Source organism: Tasmannia lanceolata, unplaced genomic scaffold, assembly GCF_043159265.1.
Source record: "Tasmannia lanceolata isolate RefF3 unplaced genomic scaffold, GAP_Taslan_0.1 ptg000006l, whole genome shotgun sequence".
Lineage (NCBI taxonomy): Eukaryota > Viridiplantae > Streptophyta > Magnoliopsida > Canellales > Winteraceae > Tasmannia > Tasmannia lanceolata.
In genome coordinates this window covers 3914322-3939176 of record NW_027518683.1, presented here as the reverse complement: position 1 = coordinate 3939176, position 24855 = coordinate 3914322, and the positions used below count along the sequence as shown (strand labels likewise).

Sequence of the window (24855 nt, the reverse complement as noted above, 5' to 3'; positions counted from 1 at the left end):
TTGTAAAAAACATGGAAGACGGCTCGGCATTTCCCGGAATATGAAATGCGAGAAGTTGTTTGGTTGCAAAATTTGAGCTCAAATTCCATTTGACTTCAAGACATGGAGGGGACATCATTATTAGCTTTTTCCTTATGTGGCGCCTACGTGACGGGCTTGTCCGTTGAGAACACCCTGATCGGATGATCCTAAGCCATTGCTCGTTAGCATCAACACTGGCAGTGACATTGGCGACCCCAAGTCTAGTGAGAAGCAAATAGTAGGAAGCAAAATTCCAAGCGTTAAATGGCCCTGTTTGGTTGTAAAAAACATGGAAGACGGCTCGGCATTTCCCGGAATATGAAATGCGAGAAGTTGTTTGGTTGCAAAATTTGAGCTCAAATTCCATTTGACTTCAAGACATGGAGGGGACATCATTATTAGCTTTTTCCTTATGTGGCGCCTACGTGACGGGCTTGTCCCCTCTACTAATCTTCCAATGGAAAAACTCCATTTTGGTGGATTTTAGAAGGGAGAAGAGTGGAATTTTTTTTTTTGATAGGTAAGCTGGGTTTAGGCAAGACCCCTACCAGATATATTAGATAAAAAGAAAGATACAACAGTAAGCAAGAAAGCAATCCCCAAATATAAAGGGGAGAACAAAGACTAGCACCTAAAGGAGACCAGCCCACTCAACAATAGAGGGGAGACCACAAGAGACACACAACAGAAAATCAACTAGGAAAAAACAAACAGAAACCAGCAAACAAAATCAGAGAAGACCAAAAAATTAAGAACCATAGAACTGCACCACAAGCCAACAGCGCAGCTCCCGGGTTAGCCTAGCCTTGCAGGAGGTTTGGAGATGGAGGGAAGGATGCAGGAGGGGGCGGGGCGGAGAAGAAGAGCCAGGGACTTTCCCTTTTTCTTTGAACCTTGAGCTATCGGAGAAGAGTAGAATATGTCTTGTGTAATCATTACATTCTCTCTTTCTCTCTCTTCTAATATTTATTTTGGTAATGACGCCCCTACATTTTCCACATGGTTTGAGGCCCAACCAAACACACTATCACTTTTCCCCTATTCTTCTCTAGACAACTCTACACATCTCCCATCCTTGTCACCTCCTTGTTGAGTACTACTTCCATTTAATTCAAGAACGCAAAGCTACTGTTCACAGATTTGTATTTCGTCAATAATAAATAAAAGTCCCCCCCCCCCCCCTCGGTTCTCAACCGGCACGTATATACATGAAGTACCAAACATCCTCCAATAAAAAGACTCCTAACTACTTACAAGTCACAACTACTGGCTTAGTTAAATTCTATCAAAAGTAAAACTCTAGGTTTCCTAAAATCTATTTCCTCAAAAACTACAAACTTAAAAGATAAGGATAATAACAATTATAAAATAAAATCCTTTAGGCTCTATTCACTTGCGTTCCCTGGAAAGCAAATCCCTGGAAAATAGCCTCTTTTTTCCTTGACAAGACAGAATTCTGGTGTTCACTTACTTTCCAGTGAAAATAGAATTACACATGTGGAATTTCTGTAATAAGTCAAAAAATGACATGGAAAAGCCCATTTCCCCCTCCCCTTAGGCTATGTTCACTTGTTCTTCCCGGAAAGGAAAAGAAAATGTTTCTTGGGAATCTGACGTGGCATTAGGAAAAGAAATCCAGGGAATCTGTGCAGGAAAATGTTTCCCTGGACTGTTTCTGGATTGTTCACTTGTGCAGGAAAAGGTTTCCAGGGAAACTACTTGCCCTTCTTTGGCACTAGTTTTCCCGGAAAACGAAATCCGAGTGTTTTTTGTCGGAAATGAAATCCCTAATGCTCTGTTTGGATGCTGGTATATGTTGGGGGGATTTAGAGAAGAAGTCAAAGGGAAATCAAAAGGAAATCAGTCAACGGGGAGATTGTGAGCAAATCTCCCCGACGTTGTTTGGTTGGGGGTAGGAGATGTGCAGGAGTTTTTTTACCGTATTTTTTAAGATTTTTTTGGGGAATGTTATCAGCACTACTGTTTTTTGATGAGGGCACTCCTCACTTTATAAAAAGTACGATATGGCCCCCACCATAGGATTATCCAAACCGTCCATTAGATGGGCCATAGCCTAAATAGGTTATGCCCCAAAATTATTTCCATTGGTTGATTCTAACCCTCCGATCTATAAAGGGTTAGGATCAACCCTCTAACATTCAGATTGGAGGGTTAGGATCATCCTATGGAAATGATTTTTGGAGCATAACCTATTTAGGCTATGTTCCATCTAATGGACGGTTTGGATCATCCTATGGTGTGGGCCATACCGTACTTTTAATAAAGTGAGAGTGCCCTTATAAGAAAACAGTAGTGTTGATAACATTTCCTTTTTTTTATAGGAATTTGCTAGTAAACTTCTCCTATGCCACTTCTCGGCATGTGGACATCCTTGTGCAAAGATGCGCACATGGGCAAAGGTAGGGGTGGCCAGAACCGAACCAGACCCGAAGAACCGAACCAGAACCGAAGAACCGAACTGTTTAAAAATACTTTGGGTCCGGTTCGGTTCCACTGATGGAGAACCGAACTTATTCGGTTCGGTTCCGGGTTTAATATTTTTGGTTCGGTTCTGGAACCGAAGAACCGAACTTTTGAATATATATATATATATATAATATTTTTTATATTTCTATTATACATATACTTATTAATATAAATTACTTATAATATTAATAAGTAATAGTTAATAGATACTAATCTTATAATAAGAAAATAACTTATATTATAACTTTAATTAAATTTTTTTTTTAAATTATAATTAATAATTAGTAATTAGCCATTAGAACCGGAGAACCGAATCGATTTTGTTCGGTCCGGTTCGGTTCGGTCCTACTATGTACTACGGTTCGGTTCGGTTATTACGATTCATGGAACCGGGAACCGAGAACCGAAAAAAATAACCGAGAACCGAGAACCGAACCGGTTGGCCACCCCTAGGCAATTGTTGCTAGCAAAAGCAAAAATAAGCAAAAAAAGTAATCACTACAAAAAAAAAGTATAATAGCATAAGTTATAAAGTTTTAAATGAAAAATTACCTATAAATGGTTATAAAGTTTGAAAATTACGAAAAAAAATACCAACAAAATGTTATAAGATATGACAATTACGGAAAAAACTACAAGCAAAAGTAAAAAGTTATGAAAATTACGGTGAAAAAGAATTTTCCTGAGAAATTCTCCCATTTATCCTTCGATTTGGAGAAATTCGTCCTGCGAATTTCGAGGGTTCCACGTCACCCGACAAGCGCCCGACATAACCGGCGGTCAAAATTCCAATTTCTGCTAAATCCCTACCAAACACCCCTCGGGTAATTAGGAGAATTACATTCCCTGCTATTTTACTCAAAAAAACGTAACCAAACAGAGCATAAAGGGGAGAAATGGGCTTTTCCATGTCATTTTTTAACTTATTGTAGAAATTTCACATGTGTAATTCTATTTTTCCGAGAGAGCAAGTGAACACTAGAATTTTGTCTTGTGAGGGAAAAAAAGAGGCTGTTTTCCAGGGATTTGTTTTCCCGGGAACGCAAGTGAACAGAGCCTTGGGAACCGTTTCCTTTCCTGCGCAAGTGAACAGTCTAGAAAAGTCTAGGGAAACCTTTTCCTGCACAGATTCCCTGGATTTCTTTTCCTAATGCCATGTCAGATTTCCGGGAAATATTTTCTTTTCCTTTCCCGGGAAAACAAGTGAACAGATCCCTAGATAACCGGCAGAGAAGGCCGACTTTAGTACAGAGCTTCCGAAGACTGAAATAAAGATCGAGGAAGGTGTGTGAGCGCAATACGCACCCTGATGCCAGGACCGGGCCCACACACCATCTACGCCCTCGGATCCGGGCTGGGTCTGATGCATCTCTCCCATGGAAGATTCAGCCCACATCACTGCCTCGTCTACGCAGCAAACGCCTTCTTGGGTCCAGACCTGGGCTCCTTCTCCGAGTGGCTTTCTTCCACTCTCGGAATCGGACAGAGCTTGGGCTCTCTCGTCATGGATACTATTCACCATCCCTTTTACTATATTTTGATTCTGGGACTACCCTTATCTATTTTCTACAGCTGGGTCTCTCGATTCTTCCTCCAAAAGGGCCTTTTGGATTCCATCTCTGGGGTCAGTTCGACAAAACCCTATATCTCCATTTTTCTGTGCTTTTTTTTTTTTTCGAGTTTTTCAATTTGAAAAATTGAACTTTGCTTGATCATGTTGGATCATATGGTAATCATAGTGAACCCAGAAATGAATTGCACAATTGCCTGCCTGTTTCCACTTGTTTATGATGATTCGTGATTGGACGATCCTAACTGTCCAATCTCTTCAACTATTGCCTTTGAATGTGGAGAATTGCTCCTTTTTTTATGATTAACTGGCCATTTTTGGGCTGCTAATTGAATGGGAAGTTAGTCTAATCGCGAACTATGGCCGATCCCACCAGATCAACAGTTTGTGCAAAAAGCTCTGCAGTTTCTAAGCCTTGAAAAAGCCATTCTGGATATCGTCTAATTGTTAAATTGTAAGACAGATTGACCACTGCAATGGGGATGGCCTTGTCATCCATAATTTTAAGCATTGCCCAATATAAGGAACCTTATGCTAATGTGAGATTTGAATTTGGATTATCTATCCACATCCCCACACTGATCTAGCATCGCATATTTTGCTCTCTTATTGTGGTTTGATATGAATTCGATATTCATAACTATACTTACATGCACGTTTTTAAGCACTTAGCACCCTACATGGTCATAGACTTTTATAACTGTATTGGCTATATCCTGTACCTGATCCGTATTCTTGTATCATGATTGTGAGTATATATGTTAATGAATTGTTTTTTAATTTTTTGTATGTTTTAAGTGTTGGGATACTGATTGAGCTCTGGAAGATTTGAGTGATGAGATGATATAACAGGAATTTGGGTCATGATTGTATGATGCAGGTGCCTCTTACCAGAAGGCAGAGCTTCCTGCTGGTGTCCGCGGGTTCGCTGACACACTTTTTCTTAGATCACTTGTTTGAGGTAAGAAATCTGCTTGTTTCAATTTGAGATTGGGTAAATGCTTTATTCGCAGGAGAAATTAGTGACGTAATTTTCCTTTGTTGGGATATTGCATGGAAGCTCTTCTTTCATCTAATTTGTTGGAGTTGGATGTATGTACTGTTGATGTCAGGGCAACTATCACCTTGACCATCCAGCTTACTGTCATTATGTTAACCATCCGGTTCTGACTGATGAGTGTTTGATTTTTTGGTGCTATATGCCCTTGGCACTCTCATTTCGCCCATCTAAAAAAATATAAAATTTCTTTCGCTGACATCTGTGGTCATTTCCAGGCCAATCAAATGCATACGAATGCAAATCTACATGTTGGTTCGAATTATAACAATATTTTGCTATTTTCGAAAAAGAAAAGATAACAAAATTTTGCTAGCACGGCCAAATGCTGCTTTCGGATCCTTTTAAATGGGAACTAAGTTGAAACTGTCGCTTTCGGATCCTTCTAAATGGGAAATAAGTTGAAACTTTCAATGTCCATTTCTTACCTTAGAAGGCTTCCAAAAAGTTTAACCAGGATTTCTATCCATTTAAAATATTTGACTTTGTTGCCTTAACAAATGTACTGACAAATCACCTTATCAAAAGACAATTCCCCACATATGTAGCTAACATTTATGGAATTACTGTTGCTGGATCACAAATTTCTTGCTTCCAGTCTGGTTGGAGATTTTTCTTTTTACAATCAGCCTGTTCTTCTTTCTTCAAGTACTCTTTGTTCTTCTAGAGGTGTTTTGAACTGATTAACTTCATTACTGTTCAAATGGACAGGAAAATGGGCATTCTTCGATGTATTCTTGGATATTGAGCACTGGTTGGTGGAAAAGCCGAGCTCCTGTCAACCCTGATGCTGTTATTGTAGTTGGGTTCTTGTGCAGTTGTTTGATAGGAGGCTTTGTTTACATCAACAGGTAACAATGACACATCATTTGTCAGTCTCTGTACTGTGCTCAACTGTAATGCAAATGGTTGTGGTCATATCACATTAGGACACTGGTGTGGGTGTATCCCAACAGGAAAGTATTTTTGGGGTCTTCTGATTTGTAGTCATTGGGTGGGTGTAGTTGGAACAATGAACTCGGATGGGAGAAATGGTTTAACATTGGGCAGCAAACATCTCAGTTAGAATTAGCATATTCATTCTTATAGTTTTCAGTTAAATTAAAGACAGACGGCAATACATTAATGGTAGCCCAGTAAAGCATATTGCCATTTGATTTCCAATCTGGTTTAGTTCTGAACACAAACTTCTCTGTACCAGTACAACTTTATTTGACAAGAAACTATTGTAACTTGGCCAAGAGTGAAGGAATCCCACATACAATTGTGCTATTGAATTTTTTTAATTTTCTAGTTATCTGTGGAATAAAATTCAAATATTATTACAAGTTGGACTAGGTAAACTCATTTCCACTTGGCTCACCATTTGGTTTACTAAAAACTATTATATATAGAAACTCTCACAACACAAGATACTTGTTCTTACTTTACTCTGTATGTTGCATGGTTTTGCGGTGACATTCTATATAGGATCTTACTCCCTACATATGTCCTACACTTTCATATATAACAACTTTGTAGCGCACCATTACTCATAAAAACTATAAAGCATGAGCCATTCTGGTGCTGTACACAAATAAAACGCAACAGTTTGAAATAAGGAAAATTTGACCTCCAATAGGGATTTCTTTCTTGCTTTTTCTGCTTCTGCTGAAAGGCTCCGTAGACCGTAGTACCTAAGGAGTTGCAGATGGGGCTGGCACCTCAGTTGCATTAGGAACTCATGGTGGAATTAAACTGCTCTTCATTTAAAATAAAAAATAAAAAATAGAGTTAACTGTTCTTGAAAGGGAATTCTGATCTCTTCTTATTTTTATATTTTGTGGATAAATTATTGGCTACATTGGATAACTGCTTTCAGATGCGGCAAGTATGCTGGAAATTTTATTAATGGCCAGAAAAGTTTTGGGAGCACAATGAGAACGACAAGCAACACAATAGCCAGTCACTTTTCTACATTTCGCTTGCATTTTTATTGTCTCTCTAATGCTTTGTTTTGGCTTAATATCCATCTTCTTTTATCAGTAGACTCATCTCTCTCTGTTTCTCAGTTATATGTTAATATGGGTGAGCCATTTGTATGACCTCAAAAGAACAATTGTCTGTGTTGTTCTGCAGAATGAAGCCCGGGAAGTCCATTACAACACAATCTAGTCAATCCCTGAGACTTATTCTGGTGGTGACAAGCCTATACTGTCTGTGGTGTATGAGTCAGATATACTGGAGAAACCCTCCTCAGCCAGCGGTGGGCGAAGAGGCAGATCTTGGAGTTCTAGTCTTCCTGGCTATTTATTTCTTTCTTCCTCACAGTTTGTGTATCATGTCTATGAACCCAAAAGACTATATCGATGCACAATTACCACTTTAACATTTGTACCCGACATGACTTCATGTATCTGCTTCTTCTTTTTTATTTTTTGAAAGGTAACTGTTATTTTATTCAATCATCGAAATTTACAAAAAGGGACAAGCTGTCCCTAAGAAACAAATTGCGATTAACAATAAAACGGAATGAATCCCGCCCTTGTCAAAAACCAAAATTACAGTGACGACTCAAAGTGGATCCCCAGAGTGTTCCCCCAACACAATCCTTGTGACAGGAAGATCCGCTCCTGCACTCACTAAAGCATCTGCCATTGAGTTCGCGTATCTCCTCTGGTGAACCAACTGTGGTCGAATAACGCTGATAAGGTTCTTTATCTCATCAATTTTGTTAGAGATGCGCCATGGCCCAGAGATTCGATTCTTTGCCCACGCAATTGCATTGGTTAAATCTCCCTTCACTATCAAAGGCCCCATATTGTTTTTTACATATCATTGCAATCCGAATAACAGTGCCGACACTTCCGCCTCATTTGCATCACCGATCCCTGCAGGGCCATAGTATGACTTGATAATTTTCCCTCCGGGAATATGAATAACCCCTCCGAATCCCGCCTTATCTGGGTTCCCAAACTTACTAAGAGGCCATCTTGAGAATCTGGCATCCATACCCATTTGTCCGCCTTTGTGTTGTGAACAATAAGCTTTGGATAGGGTCTGTGGAAGTACTGTGAATTGATCTATTTCCAACTCTTTTAAATTCCGCCGCATCAATATATTCCAAAAATGATTACCCCAACATCAATGTATCGGCTTTCTATCTCTCCCGTAAAAGGAAATGTAATACAGTTAATCAACAGACTCCTGTAGCTTACAGGCATCAGGAAACTAGAGCTCAAAGGATGAGATCAGAGTCTTCATCTATAGTGGAATTTGTTGCTTGGATTTCTTATAGATTCTCACAGACAAACTGGTGATGGCATTGGTCTCTCTGCCCTTGCTGTATTATTTTTCTTATTTTTTCCAAGGTTCGTGAATGACAAGTAGGTCCAATTGAGTATTTACTTGCAATCGAGACAGAGAATGCATTATTCATACCCTTCACTGCTGCAATCGTGAGTGGCAGTCTGCCTAGGTATGGGACTAGGTGGGACCCTCCCTGGTATGGGAGAGATTTAGAGGTCCTAGCCTAATGCATTCCATCAGCTCTGGAGGTTTTGGCGCCAGCTAGATGCCTATTATTTGAGATCCGAGCAGCCACCGTGTCATGTTTTGGAGTCATAAAAGGGTGACTTGTGGAGTGAAAGCCGCTAGAGTGAAGTTACTAAAGAGTGGGCTCCTACAAAAGGGGCAACCTATGGAAAGGGTTACCGGGAAGAAAGGCTAAAGTGAAAGCCGCACGATGGCTGGGGAAGCATGATGGAATGTTACTGTCCTAAGTGGGATCTATTGATCTAGCATGGTATGAGACTGAGGGCCTGACTAATTGGGATCTAGCATGGTTTGAGACAAGTTTAAACCACGTAGACTAACGCGCATTCTATAGGCTCTGGAGCTTTTCCATATTGGTTCAATACCAAACATTATGATGGTCTCTGCTTTCTCATAGGGCGTTGTCAGGGTTAAGTTTAGCCTGATTGGAAAATGGTGGCATCCATCTCAAGCCAATCGTACTAGATACCTTATAACTCAGTGGGCCTGTCTGGCACGGGCATTCTAAGCTATCCCTCGATGGCTTAGAATAGCTGAGCTGAGAAAGGGATTGGATGAGCAGTTGTAGGGTTTGAATCACAAGAACATGAGATTTCAATATCCCAGATTTAGCAGAGGAATCATAAGGGATAACCGGTTTCAAAGGGGATGCTGATTTCTGAATCAAGCGGAAGTTTTCAAAGAGGATAGCTGGTTTCCAGGGATAGTTGTCTCCATGCCAAACAGCCCAATGTGAATATTTTGTTAAATCAATCTTTAGAAATCAACAACATAGTGGCTAAAGAATTTTCTTGGACAATGGTGATTGAGAAATTTTTGAAATATTTCTTTTCATAAAATGACCAGGTTTGCAGCGCTGAAAAGAAGTGAATCATCTTACTTTTCAGATGGTTATTGAATACACAATAATACCAATGCCATTAAAGAAATCGGATGTGAATCATTTAGTGACCTTGGATTTAAAACCCATTTAAGTGTCCCTATAAGGTCATATAGTTTTCTGGTGAATCATGAGCTCAGTTTTATTAGTAGCAGCAAAGGTCTCAGACAAAGCTGCAGGTAAAGGGTTATTGAACACAGGATTAAACATAAAAAAATAAAGATAATTACCAGACAAAGATTGCTGCCATCCTGTTAATATAAGGCAGGTGATTGGTCTTCTCTAATCTTAACTAAGTTGTGTCCAACTGTTTATTGAGATGAATGAAGCCAAGATATGACCATCAGACCATTGATGAATGATGATTTTGCATATTAAATATGAATCTAAAAGAACATGAACAGAACTCTGAAATTCCTTATCATTGGCCTACAACTCTCAACTCGACGTGTAAAGATAAACCAATGTAAACCTCTAATTATTCTACGGTCCGATATCACGGACTATTCCGATTAAGGATGATTGCCCATAAATTACAACAGCAATCCCATTCCTCGAAGCTCTTGGATTCACTTGATTTTCATATCAATTACCCGTTTTGCAAAAGATGGCAAACAGAATGCAGAGGAATGGATCTGCAAAAGATCAATCAAATGAGAGAGAACCCATAACTCATGAATGCATGAAAAGGGGAATTTGGAGGAGGAGAATCACCTCTGAGTTATAAAACTTCAAGGGTCCTTTTGATTTGCAGAGATCCTCACTCTCGTCAATGGGATTCACAGGATGCTGAAAATCAACTGTTGGCCCCTCGGTGGAGCAAAGCATGAAACCAATTACTCCGCTGCAAAGATTGAACAATAAAATTAGCATTAATCTTTCCTACTTAAAATCTATCACTAAATTAGAAGTTAAATTGAATCACAACGAATAACTGATTAATCGACAGGATTAATCGACAAGATTAATCTATCATTAAATTAGAAGTAAAATTGAGAATTTGCCTTGGATATGTCGGTACTGTTGTCCATGCATAGTTCACAGAGCCTTTGAATATTTGGCGGCAAACAGAAACAATGCCTTCAATGATGTCCATATGCAGCCATATACTTTCTGCCTGAGTGCATACAACTCCTCCGGGGCGAAGAGCCTTGGCCACTGACTCGAAGAATGGCTTCTCAAAGAGTTCTTGCGCGGGCCCTGATTTAACATAAACGATTTCAGAAAGGGTCCCATACTAGCACCATGAATGGAAAAGGGATGTAACTGGTTTGCAAAGACCATACCTATCGGGTCAGAGGAATCAACTATGATTGCATCATAAGTACCTTCAGGAACTGCCTTTAGAAAGGCAACACCTGCAAGTTGAGAACCACAGAAAAGAAATGATGCATTAAAAAATGAAAAATCATGAAAATGTACCACAAATTTCTCTTTCACTCCAATTGCCCCATGGAATGTTTAGATGCTTGGAATCAATCCAGGATTTGGTCTTTTGGTTTCCATGTGTGTGTGTGTGTGTGCGCGCGCGTGCGTGCGTGCGTGTACGTATGTATGTAAGGGAAACCAACGCATGCAGGACGCCCAGATACATTATCTATTCCTGTGTACAATACTTGAGCCAACCATGGTCGATCTAAAACATTCATGTTGTAGATCTCATCTTGGGCAGTTCGCTACTTAAAGATCGTTATGATCAGGCAATTTTAACTGTCCGAATAAGATACGTAAAAAACAGTATAAGATATAAACATGCAACAATCTAGATTCAATGGCCAAGAAAGCCATCAAAGGCATCATTTTCTGGGCCAAGGGAAATACAAAACAAAGACATCACTCAGACAATTTAGTAAAATAATTTACTGTTTTTACAAAAATTGGTGTTTGGACAGTGCTTGGAGCCAAATCAAACCAAGCCTAACTCACAGAGTTAGGAGTCAATCAATGAGTTTTTGAAAATTAAGACTCACAGCCTTTTGCGGTTGAGATCTACTTCACGGTTGGGAGTTATGCATCTGAACCTATGGAGCCAGGAGAGGGGACAGGAATGGACTGGAGGAAAGATCATTTTTAGTAGTGTAACGGAACACCATTCAACTTCACACACACATACTATATGGGAAACAAACCCACATGTACCACACATGTGGGGCCAGGCGGCCAGCCATGATCGATCTAAAAGATTCAAGTGGTAGAGCTCAATCTTGGGCAGTTGTTCACTGCTTAAAGATCATTATGAACAATCAATTTTAACTGTCCGATTCATCCATCAAAAATGTAGTATAAGATATAGACATGCAATAATCTAGTTTCAATAGCCAAAAAAAAAGCCATTAAAGACATCGTTAAAGTGTTTGATTCCCGGGTAAAGGGAAATCCAAGGTAGAACCAGCCATGTGAATGGCTCATATTAATCAAGGTAGACCACATGAGTACGACAGAACCAGGAAGCATGGGAATATGATATATTCCAGTGAGTATGGAGGAGAACCCCTTTCGTTCTAAAAATACATAAATTTTCTAGCACATAGCATGCATAAAAACAAAGCAGAACATCATTTTCCATTTAAACTATTCAAGGACATTAATGAACAGAAACAAACATAACAGTCATATATATATATATTTGAAATGGATTGTATAACTAAATATTAAAACTTCATGTTATATCCATAGTTATCTATGATGAATATATTTTAGATACAGGAAATGGTAACAAGACCTAATTGTTTTGGTACACTCCACCCATCTCTTCATTTGTTTTTTTTTTTTTTTTCACCGGCTCATAGTTCTGAACATTCTAATTGGACAAATATAGGAGTCTTAGGAAGTTGATCATACCGTCACCAACATGGAGAGACACACGAGGATCCTCATATCCAACTGCAAGGTCTGGAAAAAATTGCTTAGAAACCTGGATAAGAAGAAAGAAATTTGATAGGATTCAGTAAATTTTCATTGATTAGGAGAAGGCGCGTGGCATGTGCTATCAGGTTCAGATGTTGATACGGCATTCCAGTGTAGTCCATTTTAGCTAAATATAATTTCAACCACCCAACCAAAAGGTAATATAACCATATAATATATTACATTCAGGCATGCTAGATATTTTTTTTTTTAAACAAGGCATGCTAGATATTTACTATGACAGGTAATATACTTTAAATAGCATAAACAATTAAAACTTAACATATATCATATGCTTGTATTAAGAAAATTTTCAGATATTGTTTGAACAGTAGAACCATGACGATATCATTGTACAAAATCATATATGCCCGACATAAATAAACATCAACTCCTATATATGCTGACCCCATCCAAATAAAGGGCCTGACTTGAGTATCCTAAAACAAGGACAAGCTACAGATATGATAATCTTCTCACCATAATAATTTGAGACTAAAACATACAAAGAAAAGAATCTTCGTAAGCGTAGACTATATGCTGCTAACAAAACCACTAATGAATTCCATATAATGGAAAAATAAGTACAACAGTTCATTATTTTCAATTGTGGAGAGCATATTTGTACATGTCTTTTCACAATCGTAAAGAGAACACTTGTAATTTTTGCAATTCTTAAGGAATAAACATATTAGTGTACAATATTAGCATCTCAGTGAATTAGATTGCATACAAACACGAAACAGCTATACACACAAGTATGTCAAGAATCTTATCAAATATAACTGTGATGTTTATAATTCAAGGGTGACTAGGAACATGGTTTTTCAAGCAATTAAGTAATAACCCATAGCCCCAAAATATCTCAACTACAACTCAACTAAGCCTTTGTCCCAAACTAGTTGGGGTCGGCTAATGAATCCTTTAGAAAAATTTCATGAAGTTTTCTATATGATTCATTTCATGGAAAAGTGGCAAAGTTTACGGTTGGCAGCTTCATTTCATAGAAAAGTGGCAAAGTTTACGGCCGGCTACCAACCTGACGCCAACCTATGGCCCCAAAACATATGTTTCATTTTTTCTGAACAATATATTCTCAAAAATTGTAAATAAATATCAAAAGTAGAAAGAAAACACTAATAAATGTTTTTTAATGGTAAAAACACTAATACATGTTGATAACAAAATTTAACTTGTATGCCAACTTTGCTTCCATAAATGAGTAGATACCCGAGACATAGATTTTAATTGATTTAAGCCATGAGCAAAGCATGAGGAAACGACTGAAAAAGGGTCATTTACTCACATCCACAACCATTCCATCAATTTCACATATATCTATAAGCTCCACAGAAGGATGTCGAGCCACTTCCCGCAAAACGCCACCATCACCTCCTCCAATAACCAATACCTGACACAAGTGACAGTCGCCTAAATCAGTAAAAGCAATAGGAGAATTCTTTAGAACAAGTACCGTGTGAGAGGAGGCAACTACAAGTTTGTTATGAAACAGAAAGAGGAAATCTAGATTTTATGATGAAAGTTCCATCTTCTAATCCAGCAGATCTATCAAAACCTGTAACACAGAAATTACCGTCCAAGTAAAAAGAAAGTATGCCTATCGAAACAGGTCTGGTCCTCCACAGAGTTCATGATATGAATCAATTCCTCAAAGTAATGCAGCTGTAGACTTTCATGGCTAATGTTTGGACTATTTGGAAAGAGAAAAGTAACCACATTTTAAAAACAAATCTAAATCCTCTCATTAGACTTTCCCAAAAGCTCAAACCTTGACGCAACTCCTTGGGTTGCCATCTGTCCTTGTTTCAGAGGAGTTTCTCCCTTTGCCTTTAGACATTTCTGGAGAGTACTTTGCTGCAGTAAGGATCTTCACTCTCCTCCCGCTCGCCATTGGGCCCATCCTGGTGTTGGAGAGTATAAATTGAACTTTGAAGGGTCAAGTATTGGGAACCTCACCCCAACAGGTGTGGGGGAGGATTCCCTCGAGACAATGCTGGTATAGTCAAGTGGGCTTTCTCGGGGTCTATGAGACAGAAGGATTCAAAGGAAGCGGAGGCCCAAGCAATCTAGCAGGGTATTAGATTGGTCGATTTCTGGAGGTTCGAGAACATTGTCATTGATGATGACTCGTTGTATGTATTTCGATGGCTTGGATATTTGTGGATGTGATTGAAGAAATTCAAGAGCGACTTGAAGGCCATAGATTTCGATTTCAGCATGTGTGGAGGTCGGCAAATGGAGATGCACCTTAGTCGTAAATTCCATTCCATTTTGGAAAAAATTTGTGAAAAATTATGTTCTGATAAGGAAACTTGAACAGAAATCATATCAGAACATATAGAATTACGTTCCGATCTATTTTGAATATTCCAAACTATCACGGTCGTTCTACCTGTTGCGAATTGTTCCAGTCAGTACTTCCTATTTTTTTAATTTTTTTACCATTTTCTCTAGAAAAATTAAGTACTCTTATGGGCTTTAAGTTGAAAAACCACCTCCAATCAAATTAAGGAGATAAGCATGAACAAAAAACTCTCTTTACATGGCTTATATAGATGGTACTTACATTATCTTGATTTTACGTATATGTTTAACATTATATTGATAAATGACAGATATAATAAAATATGTAGCTATGTTTTGAATTTTTTTGCTATTTTCTTCTCATCTTTTTCCAATTTTGTTCCAAATTTAAACTCTTTAACTTTAAATTGCTCTTGTGTTTTCACCAAAACAGGTGGAACATCAAAACGTTCCATATCAGAAGAAAACCAAAATGCCCATCAGAAGATAATTGACAACAAAGATAATGGAACATCTTGTGTCTTCACCAAAACAGGTGGTACACACATACGAAAGAACCAAAAAAAAAAAAAAAATCCTACTGACCATAAGGAAATTAACAAGATATCATTTACCAAGACAAGAAAAAAAAGAAAGACTTCCTATATGCTTTTTTGGTGAGCATTTGGTGCTTAATAGATCTCCAAAGAAAACAAAAACACAATAAATACAGAAGTATTTTATGATATTAACGATCGGTGGGAAGTTGATAAGTATGATTAGTCTTCGATGCATGCAAGATTCATTGTTTCACTTAGCCATAAAGGTGCATGCACCACCATAGGTCTTTTGTACCTCCCAAGTGTTTTTTTTTTTTTTTTTGAAAATAAAAAATTCGTATTTTTGTTGTCTTACCACCCTTTTCTAGTCATATCTATTTAACTTCATTCCTTTCCTTCAGATCTTTCGGCAATCTCTATTTCAATCAGTATACAATTTTTGATAGTTGGCCCTTCACTTCACTTTCTACTATTTATTCACGCATTTTAACTCATTGAACCATGCACATATTGTCAGTTATGTTACATTAATCACCCCTCTCCTTGAACCTTCTTAAATCAACATCCATATTGGGAGGGACTATTGGTCACAAACAATCCCAATTTCCTACAAATCAGTCCACTTGATTTAATTCAATTTTCATCACCTACTATAGGTTGAACAATTATTTACTTTTTTTTTCTATTGTGTAACTTCAACTTAAGAAAAACTATAGATTGTACAAGAAACCCAATCTTCTGATTCTCATTTCTATTGAAACTACACTGACAAGTTAATGGTGCATACAAAATGTGAAACATTTAAAGATACAATCTACACTTTGGTGTGAGTAAATGTTATTTGAGACCCAAAGGGATATAGAAACAACATGCAGCTAAGTACAAGATTCTTATCTCAAACTAAGGATGCATAGAAGCCTAGTATTTAAGAGTGCTAAAGAACGAAGGAGTCCATCAATTATAGAAGGATAGGAATACCTTCTTAGGATTTGGAATGGAGCAAAGCGGAAGGTGGGAAATCATTTCTTGGTATGCACACTCATCCCTCTCTGTGACTTGAATCACCCCATCCAAGACAAGAACCTTGCCGTATGTTGCTGACTGAAACAAGAAATAAGACCGCAATATGTTGCAATTAGCATAAATCTGCTTAGTTAGGGAGGATATCTGGAAGGGAAACAAAGAGAACATTGTTTAGTCTTAGTTCCATAAAGTGTCAAATACCTGAAATACCATAACATTTTGGTATTCAGACTTCCCTTGGAATAAGATCTTTTCTACCTTTAAGGAGTGGGCCTCTCCTGTAGACAATTAAATAAAAAAGCACAGTTATTCAATGCACATTGTTTTTATCGAGATGGTAAAGCAGAAATTTGGGAAACTATAGTCCAAAATACATGAACAAGGAGAAATCAAGAATTCTAAGAACAAAATTTGAAAAATAAAGATAAGAAAAGAACTATAAGAACCTAAAAAAACACTTATCAACAATATTTACCTGACTTGCAAGCCTTACAACTACAGTATTCACATGCATAGCCAATAATAGATGCAAAATAGACTTGCATATCTAAGGTAGGGGATGGAGATAAAAGACATCAAGTAACTACAAGCCTGAAAAATAAGTTAAACTGCATATCCATATTACCATTCCCATTGTGAAATCTCGCTCCAACTACTTCAGAACCTCTTCTTTCTCCTACACCCAACTACTGCTACCATGATTGCCTCAAGACCCCCTCGACTCAATCAACTTTTTATTGCTTGCAGTATTTGTCACCTTTTTAAACTAAATATTATAAATTTCTACAGATACAATCACAAAAGAGTTAACTTTTGTATTTTATTTAGATAAAGATATATGTTTCAAATTTGTAAATGTTAATTTTATACACACTCTTCTTAGGTGGTCCTACTTCATAGTTTTTTTTAAGAACTTCTCCTCTTCTACATCCAAATCCACATCACTCCCTTGCTTACATTGTTCAGTGAAGCCTAATAAATCGATTTAGAGGGAAGAATGTTGAGAAGCAGCTGGGTTGTTCGACGTGTTAATGGCGAACAAGAAGGGAGCAACCTACACAAGCCCTAACCATAGTCTTGAGCTGTATGTCTCATTGATAGGGTTAAGAGGGTATCCAAATGAATTAATCATTGTTTCTGACAATTAAAGAAGTTAATAGTGCAAAGTGAATTTAAAACAATAACAAACTGTGTGGGTACATTAACAAGCTAAGAGTTGAAAATATATTCTTTATTATCCCAAATTCCCAACATATTGTTGACTAAAAGTAAACTATTTGCAACACAAAGCTAGAATTGTCACTTGCAGTTCAAGGTAATTGACCTTAAAAATGTAAAATACAATTTAATTTTTCATTTTTTTTCTACAATTTGAAATGATAGTCAGGATCTAAAGCATGCTTTCAATATCTTGTGCTTTGAAAGAGGCAAGTTCTTCTAATCAAATGAGTTAACACATAACTAAGATAAAAGGCTAAAGGAAAAAAATAAATGAAAAGCTTAGGAATATCATAGACAGTATTATTTGCTACTGACAGGACATGATTGCTTCCTGCCAGCGAGTGTGCTTCTCTATGGATGCGAGAGAAGCCACTAGAACAAAAAAAAAAAATCTCAGTACATGTAAAACTTCTTTCCAAAATGGAATAGGCCTCCCTTAACCAATTGGGTAGTAGCGGAATTCTCCCTCAATCCAAAGATAAAATTCATATAGGTGATGAAGTCCCTAGAAAATGGAACCTCTAACTTAACCATCAACGGGCTTTAATACCCAGAAGGCCATCAAACTTAAGAGCATTGTTCCTCCATAAAAGTGACCCCCATCAAAATTAAGCTTGAATGACACTACCTAAAGGAACCCCCAGTGTAATGACAAATGACAAGGTGAGTACACCGTTGTTCGAAAAAGAATGACAAGGTGAATATTCCACACAGATCATGCACCAATACAAATGAAGTTGAGAAAGCCTAATGTTTCCAAAGACTAAAGAATAACTCATCTAACACCTCTGACATGACTCTCATCACCACATTACCAACACAAACATGACATGACATCTTAGAAAACCTGGTTCCTACCACACTAGATCCTCTAAATAACGCAACAAAAGTATTAATTCCAGATAGCATGAGCTGTTGCACCTATGTGCTCCCTCCATCTATCCGTAAGCCCCAAAAGAGACTAAGAACATTCCTAAGATCATTGCTAACAGGTACGATATCACAAAGAATGGAAAAATTTAGAACTGGGGAATTCAATTAGCTACTGTTTACAGAAAATGATATATTACTAAAAACAAAAAGCAGTAAGAACTTTGCCATAGCAAGAAAATTGACCTTGGAGGCTTGGGACATAATCAAAGACCATCTCCAAATTGTTCAAATTTGGGAAATCACTAATCAGCAGTACCATGAGTAGTTGATAGAATAACTTTACTGAAAAGATGTAAAAAAGTTCCAATGCCTCACAATAGGGATAGAAATAAACAATAAAGCACATGGACATGAGTAATTGATAGAATAACTTAACTGAAAAGATGTTAAAAAGCTTTAATACCGCACAATAGGGTTAGAAATAAACAATAAAGCACATAGACATGCCCAAGAGAAATTTGTATTTGAAGGGATGGATTTTTAAAAAAAAAAATGTACTCCTAAAATATTCAAACTATGCAATTCAAATGTAGGAATCCGCACTATAACAAGTAGCAGATAGAACACTGAAAAATTGTAAAAGAACTTTAATAACCCCACCCTAGTGCTAGAAACAAGATAGCAAAGCACATAGACATGCCTAAGAGCAATTTGAATCTAAAGAACATATTGAGGAGGTAGTTGTAAGAAATTTCCAAAGCACAGTCTGAGACAAGGATTTAATATTTAGTGTTTCCATTGACTTCATTGCCTTTTTCAATTTCTAGCGATCTCACAACTACTGAAATCATCAATCTATGCATTTCCTTGCATCATGTCATATTTGACTCCTAAGTATCAAGTCACAAATTCAATCCTCCTCTTCCTTCTTCTTTGAAGCTTTTCGTTTCAAACAAGACAAAAGGCTTGATAAACACAACCAAATCAAAAGAATGTTCAAAGAGTTGAACCACAATTAATCTTCATAGGCATTTTGGTCATCTAAGTGTCCACGACCTAGGTGATCGCCTGTAAGTTATCGACCTTATAATTATGAAGGGATTTGCTAGGCAATTTCGCGGAAAGCCATTTCATGGCTCACTTTGCATGAGAGAACAGCCACATCATATGAACTAAATGAATGTGACAAAATTGCTAAAAAAGTGTGCCCATGTGACTGTTCTCTCATGCAAAAGTGAGCCATGAAATGGCTTTATGAGAAATTGCCAGCAAAACCCTTATGAAAAAGGTATATCTTGCCTTGAATAATTAAAAAAAAAATTGAGTAGAAATCCTGTCTAGATCATGGTGAATTTTTTTCTTTTAGATTGTTCATGCTGAGTTCCCTGGGAAGATTGACCCACTCATGAGCTTGTACATCTGAGTCCCTAGGAAAGATTGAGACTCTTATGATATTTTATTTATTTTTTTGAATGATATTGAGACACTTTTGATCTTGAACATATATAATCGTATATCATATGCATATCAAGTACCAAAGTTTATAGGTATGTGTCTATATAAGAATCAAATATAATTTCAGTAGGGAAAAATTAACTTTCATTATAATGACTATTTAAGAAAAGAAATGGAATCCAAAGCAGGGGTAAATATAGCCATTCAAAAAAAAGGCAGGGGAAAGTATAACAACATCAACTCCCATTACAAAGACTGTTCAAGAAAGATTTGATATAACTAAAGAACATGCCGACATCCACTACGATGTTTTATGAAGCATGTTCATTAAACCAGGAGGCCTAGATAAAACTTAGATCACTCAAAGGAAATTTAATAACTACTGTTTTGCAAATTAACATAAAAAAACCACGAGCAAACCAAAGGAACCGGAATATACCACTTAAGTAGAAAACATGGATCAGAAGCCTATGAAAATAGGGTATGACCATATCCAAAAGAAAAAATGATTTGGCAACATACCCATAAACAAATAAAAAATCAGGATCAATCCTACCAGAAAAAAGGAGTCAGATAAGGTTTCATAGCCTATCACAAGAACCAAAAGTAATAAAATAAAAGACTTAGGTTTTAAAGACACACTAGCAATATAAAAAATCTTAAACAACCATAGTATCATACTCATAAAGACCACAATGAAAATATTAATATATAATAAGTAATAATGGTGATAATAATGATGATGGTAGGTACTAATATACAATAATAGAAGACTGCTCACCCAGAAAGGAAAAGAAAATTCTGAGTAATCTCTCCTTGTCAGAACCCTTTTTTTTATAAGCATATTGTATGATTTTTCGACTACCCAAAAAAAAAAAAACATGAAAATTACATCTACAAAAGCCCACTAAACATAAAACATTCCTAGAAAACAACTACCCAGAAAAAATTAAACATAAAAACCTATTCAGAAAAAGGAAGAGAAAATAAAACAGAAGAGAAAAAGTCAGAAACAAAACAAAATCAATTGGGAAAAAAATCCACCTGGCCACATGGGACTAATTTCAGAGAACCAGCCAGGAATAATTGAAGAGATGCAATTGGGCTCTTTTTCATCCTCAATAATTTCAGAAACAGATGAAGGAATCACATTCCCATTGTTCTCATTACTCTCCTCATCATCTTCATACTCTCTCTGCCTCTTAATGGGCAAATCAGAAGGGAAAACAGCACAACTCTCTTCTGCCATGGATTTTTTTCCCCCTCTAAAAACCCAACACTCTACTTCTGAGCAGGAGTCTATTTTATAGAAAGAAGAGAAATCATGCACGGAATCAGGGCTCGTGAGAAAGGAATAATAAAAAGGAATAAAGAAAGGGTTTGAAAAGATAAAGCAATGATTCTTAGGAAAGACGCCTCCTAAGAATCCCTTTGGGAGTATGATTACTGTTCGAGTACAGTAGAAAATCATAGAACTCTCAATTAGGGTTGAGAGCTTTTTCTTTTCTCGTGAGTTTTATATTATTTGTCAGTGGGATAGGGCATAGATGCGTAGCTCGGCTCGTTAAGCACAAAAGCTCGGCTCGGGCTCGGGCTCGGCTCGTTAAGGATTCGAGCCGAGCTTTTTCCCAGCCGAGCTCGAGCGAGGTTCTGAGCCCGAGCCAAAATTGACACCCTTAATTAGAGGGTTGGGATATAATATGGAAATGATTTTTTGGGCACAACCTATGTACGTTATGGTCCATCTTATGGACAGTTTGGATCATCCTATAGTGTGGTCCCTATAGTCCTTTTTGAAAAATAAGAGACTATAGGGGGGTATTCACATTTGGCATATGCCTTTTCTCAGTGCAGTGAGTGAGGCCCTCGGGACCTCCAAGAAGCAAGGTTTTAAATTTCGACAGAAATCCAAAATTTCGAGTTCCGGTTGAGACCGAAATCGAAATGCACCATACTCGAAACGATACTTTATTTCAATCGAAATTTCACTTAAGGAATTTCACCCAAAAATCTCGATTCTTAATGATTAATTAATATTATCCCAATTACCAAAATTCCAGCAGAAATTTCTGTCTAAATTATGTACCCAAGAAAATAGCCGTAGAAAGATTTCGCCGAAATTTCAGTTTCGGTTTCGGTTTCGGTCCTCACCGAACTGAAATTTAAAACCTTGCGAAAAAGTTACCGCCGAAATAAAGACCCTTGGGGACGAAGAGCCCCCAAAACATCATATAAAATCTCCGCTTTTTAAATCGGTGCGGCCAGATTAAATAAATTATATTAATTTATATTTAATTATAACTTTGAGATTTATTATAAAATTTTGCTAAAAGGTATCTTGCGGCTAACTTTTGCATGAGAGAAGAGCCACTTCACGCGAATTAAATAAATAAGACAAGATTTGCTGGAAATTGAGCCTGTGTGGTTGTTCTCTCAAGCAAAAGTCAGTCGCAAAATGCCTTTTCTCAAAATTCCCTGGCAAATCCCTTAGGCTCTGTTTGGTTGTGCAAAGCCCAGAAAGTTCCGGGATTATTGGCAGCTTTACAAGCAGAACAACTTGTTTGGTTGCCAAATCCATTTCAAAAGCTGGCACGGCAGCATGTCAGTATCCTTGTCGGCTCTCCTAAAAATACAAGCAAAGTTCTCCCGAATTTCTCAGGGATTTCATGGGTAAAACCTCTCCCTCTTTTATTATTATTATTGTTATTATTAATATTATATCATATTATTATTAGAGAAAAGTGTTTCTGCACACGTGAGCAGGGAACTCCTTGCACAAAAGTGGCTTAAAAAGCCACCGATTGGTCTCTTTTTATGGACTCCGCAGAGGTGGACCCGCCATACAAACCAATTGGATTGGTCGCTTTTTGTGAACTCCGCAGAGGTGGACCCGCCATACGAACCAATTGGTGGCTTTTTAAGCCACTTGTGTGCAGGGACGTGCGCAAAAACACTTTTCTCTTATTATTATTATTATTATTATTATACTCTTCGTTTTCTTTATTCCTTTCTATTTGCTTCTTTTTCTAGGATTTCTACCTTTCTTTTTTGCTGCAAAGGACATCCCATGAGGTCAACCATCATATTAATATTCTCACCCAAGCATGTTTAATTTTGGACTACATTCTTTTTCCTTTGTTTAACATTTATTATTAATCTTTTTTTCTATTCTTCTTCTTCATGTTCTCTCTGGAATTTCTTTGTGAAGTGTAGTGGAGGAAATCTTCACACGGAGAATTAATAATTGGAATTATTAGGGGGAGAAGAAACTAAATAATAAAATAGGAAGATATAGAGAAAATACAATACAAAAGAGGAAGAAGGAAAAACAATAGAAAGAAGCAAAATACCTAAATCATTTCGACCTAAGTCCCTTCTTGCATCCAAGACAACATGGACAGGCCAATCATCCCACGTGTGATTCATCAACAGGCCCCGACCGAGCGCAAGGTCATATCCGAGCACAACAGGCCTCTAGCTCAATGGTTGAGGCTTTGCATCTCAACCATGGTTTTAAATTTCAACCGAAATCCATGGTATTGGATTTTGTGAAATTTCGGTAATTTGCCCGAAACAGGAGAAATCTCAAAATTTCAAAAATCTAAATTTTGTAACATTTCGGGTGTACCCGATTTCGGTTTCAGTCTCAAAATTTTGGATTTCCGTCGAAATTTAAAACCATGCGAGTAACTAGCGCATGGACAATGTTTCATAGGAAATGATATTTCCACCCCCTTATTGTTTTTCTTCTTTCATGAAAGTGAAATCATTTCTAGGCAAAGTAGAAAGGGGTCGAAATATCATTTCCCATATGTTCGGTCGAATATTTTTAGAGAGAGGTTCTTTTTCAGGGGTTGTTGACCATATGACTCAATGCTAGTGAAGAAAGCAGGTGTTTTTACACGCATTATCCCCCACAATACTCTCTTAACAAATGATGCAGTACGGAGACGCATTATCCCCACAATCCTCTCAAGAAATGATGATGTATGAGACGAAATATGCGACTTGGAAGTTTGAATAACTTCCAAGTGAAACCTATGAAACGAGAAAGTCAAAAAAGAGAGCAACGGCTTTCTACACGTTTTCTCACGTCCTTTTCAAGAGTTTGCATAGAATGCCACTTCTATTGGACCGACTGCATTTCTTCGAACAGGTGGTAGGCATTGACCAAACCATTTATTTACTAGGCTTTGCTTTTGATTGGCCGTGCATCCCATTAAATTATGCTAACCTCTTGTGTAATCATCATTCTTTCAGCATTTTGACTTCTTAAGAAAATCTTAGCATTCTACTGCTATTAATTCTCTCTGGCTAAAAAGAAGCTCACGTTGTTTTTAGTAAATTGCTTCTTGCTCATGTTTTATGAGAAGGGTATATCTCATAGGAAATTGACTAAAGTACCCCAACCTTATGAAAGGGTAGTGACATATCCGCCCCTCGTTAGAAGGATTTAAGCGGCTTGATTGCCACGTGCAGGTGTTGGCTGTCCCGTTTAAAGAAAAGGGGCGTATTTTCTCATTTTCCCACTGGTCATTTATCATTTCCCCAGTGGAAAATGACCAGAATACTCCTATTTTGTAAGTTAAATGACAGAAATACCCTCATCTTTTATGTACCCCTACCTCACAAGTATTAGGGTTATTTTGGTTATTTTCTTATGAGAACGGAGTATTTTGGTTATTTTCATGAGATAGGATGTTTTGGGCATTTTTCATGAGGTAAGGGCATTTCCTGAGGTCGGGTTCAGGTTCAACCCTATTTTGGCTCGGGTTAGGTTGGCAATTCCTCAGATTGGGTTGGGAAAAGCCAAACCAAATTAATTTTGGGTTGGGTTAGGGTTGAGGCCTTGGCAACCTGACCCAAACCCGACCTCCATCCTCTCATTTTATCGTCATTTTAATTAGATTGAGTTTTTTCTTGTATTTTTCCTGTTTCACTAGGTGAACTTGAATCCAACCCG

At 37.5% G+C, this 24855-nt stretch overlaps 2 protein-coding genes across 3 annotated transcripts; one reads left to right on the top strand and one right to left on the bottom strand.

The window, feature by feature from the left end:
- The first annotated feature begins 3735 nt into the window (after positions 1 to 3735).
- On the top strand, positions 3736 to 7579 carry LOC143879315 (uncharacterized). Its single transcript, XM_077381654.1, has 4 exons — positions 3736 to 4132; positions 4959 to 5039; positions 5847 to 5986; positions 7254 to 7579. The coding sequence occupies exons 1-4, from the start codon at positions 3818 to 3820 to the stop codon at positions 7501 to 7503; spliced, it is 786 nt and encodes a 261-aa protein (XP_077237769.1). The 5' UTR covers positions 3736 to 3817; the 3' UTR covers positions 7504 to 7579.
- A 2321-nt stretch (positions 7580 to 9900) lies between these two features.
- Positions 9901 to 21375, bottom strand: LOC143879314 (spermidine synthase 1-like). 2 transcript variants are annotated; one of them, XM_077381652.1, is made up of 10 exons: positions 20937 to 21375; positions 18681 to 18779; positions 16545 to 16621; positions 16299 to 16421; positions 13763 to 13867; positions 12391 to 12463; positions 10836 to 10907; positions 10554 to 10749; positions 10264 to 10393; positions 9901 to 10184 (listed from the first exon to the last, which is right to left on the bottom strand). In XM_077381652.1, exons 1-10 carry the CDS (start codon positions 21361 to 21363, stop codon positions 10119 to 10121), a joined length of 1368 nt encoding a protein of 455 aa, XP_077237767.1. In that variant the 5' UTR covers positions 21364 to 21375; the 3' UTR covers positions 9901 to 10118. The 2 variants fall into 2 exon arrangements, with proteins under 2 accessions (XP_077237767.1, XP_077237768.1); XM_077381653.1 differs by lacking the exon at positions 18681 to 18779 and having other exon boundaries at positions 20937 to 21370.
- Positions 21376 to 24855: the final 3480 nt, after the last annotated feature.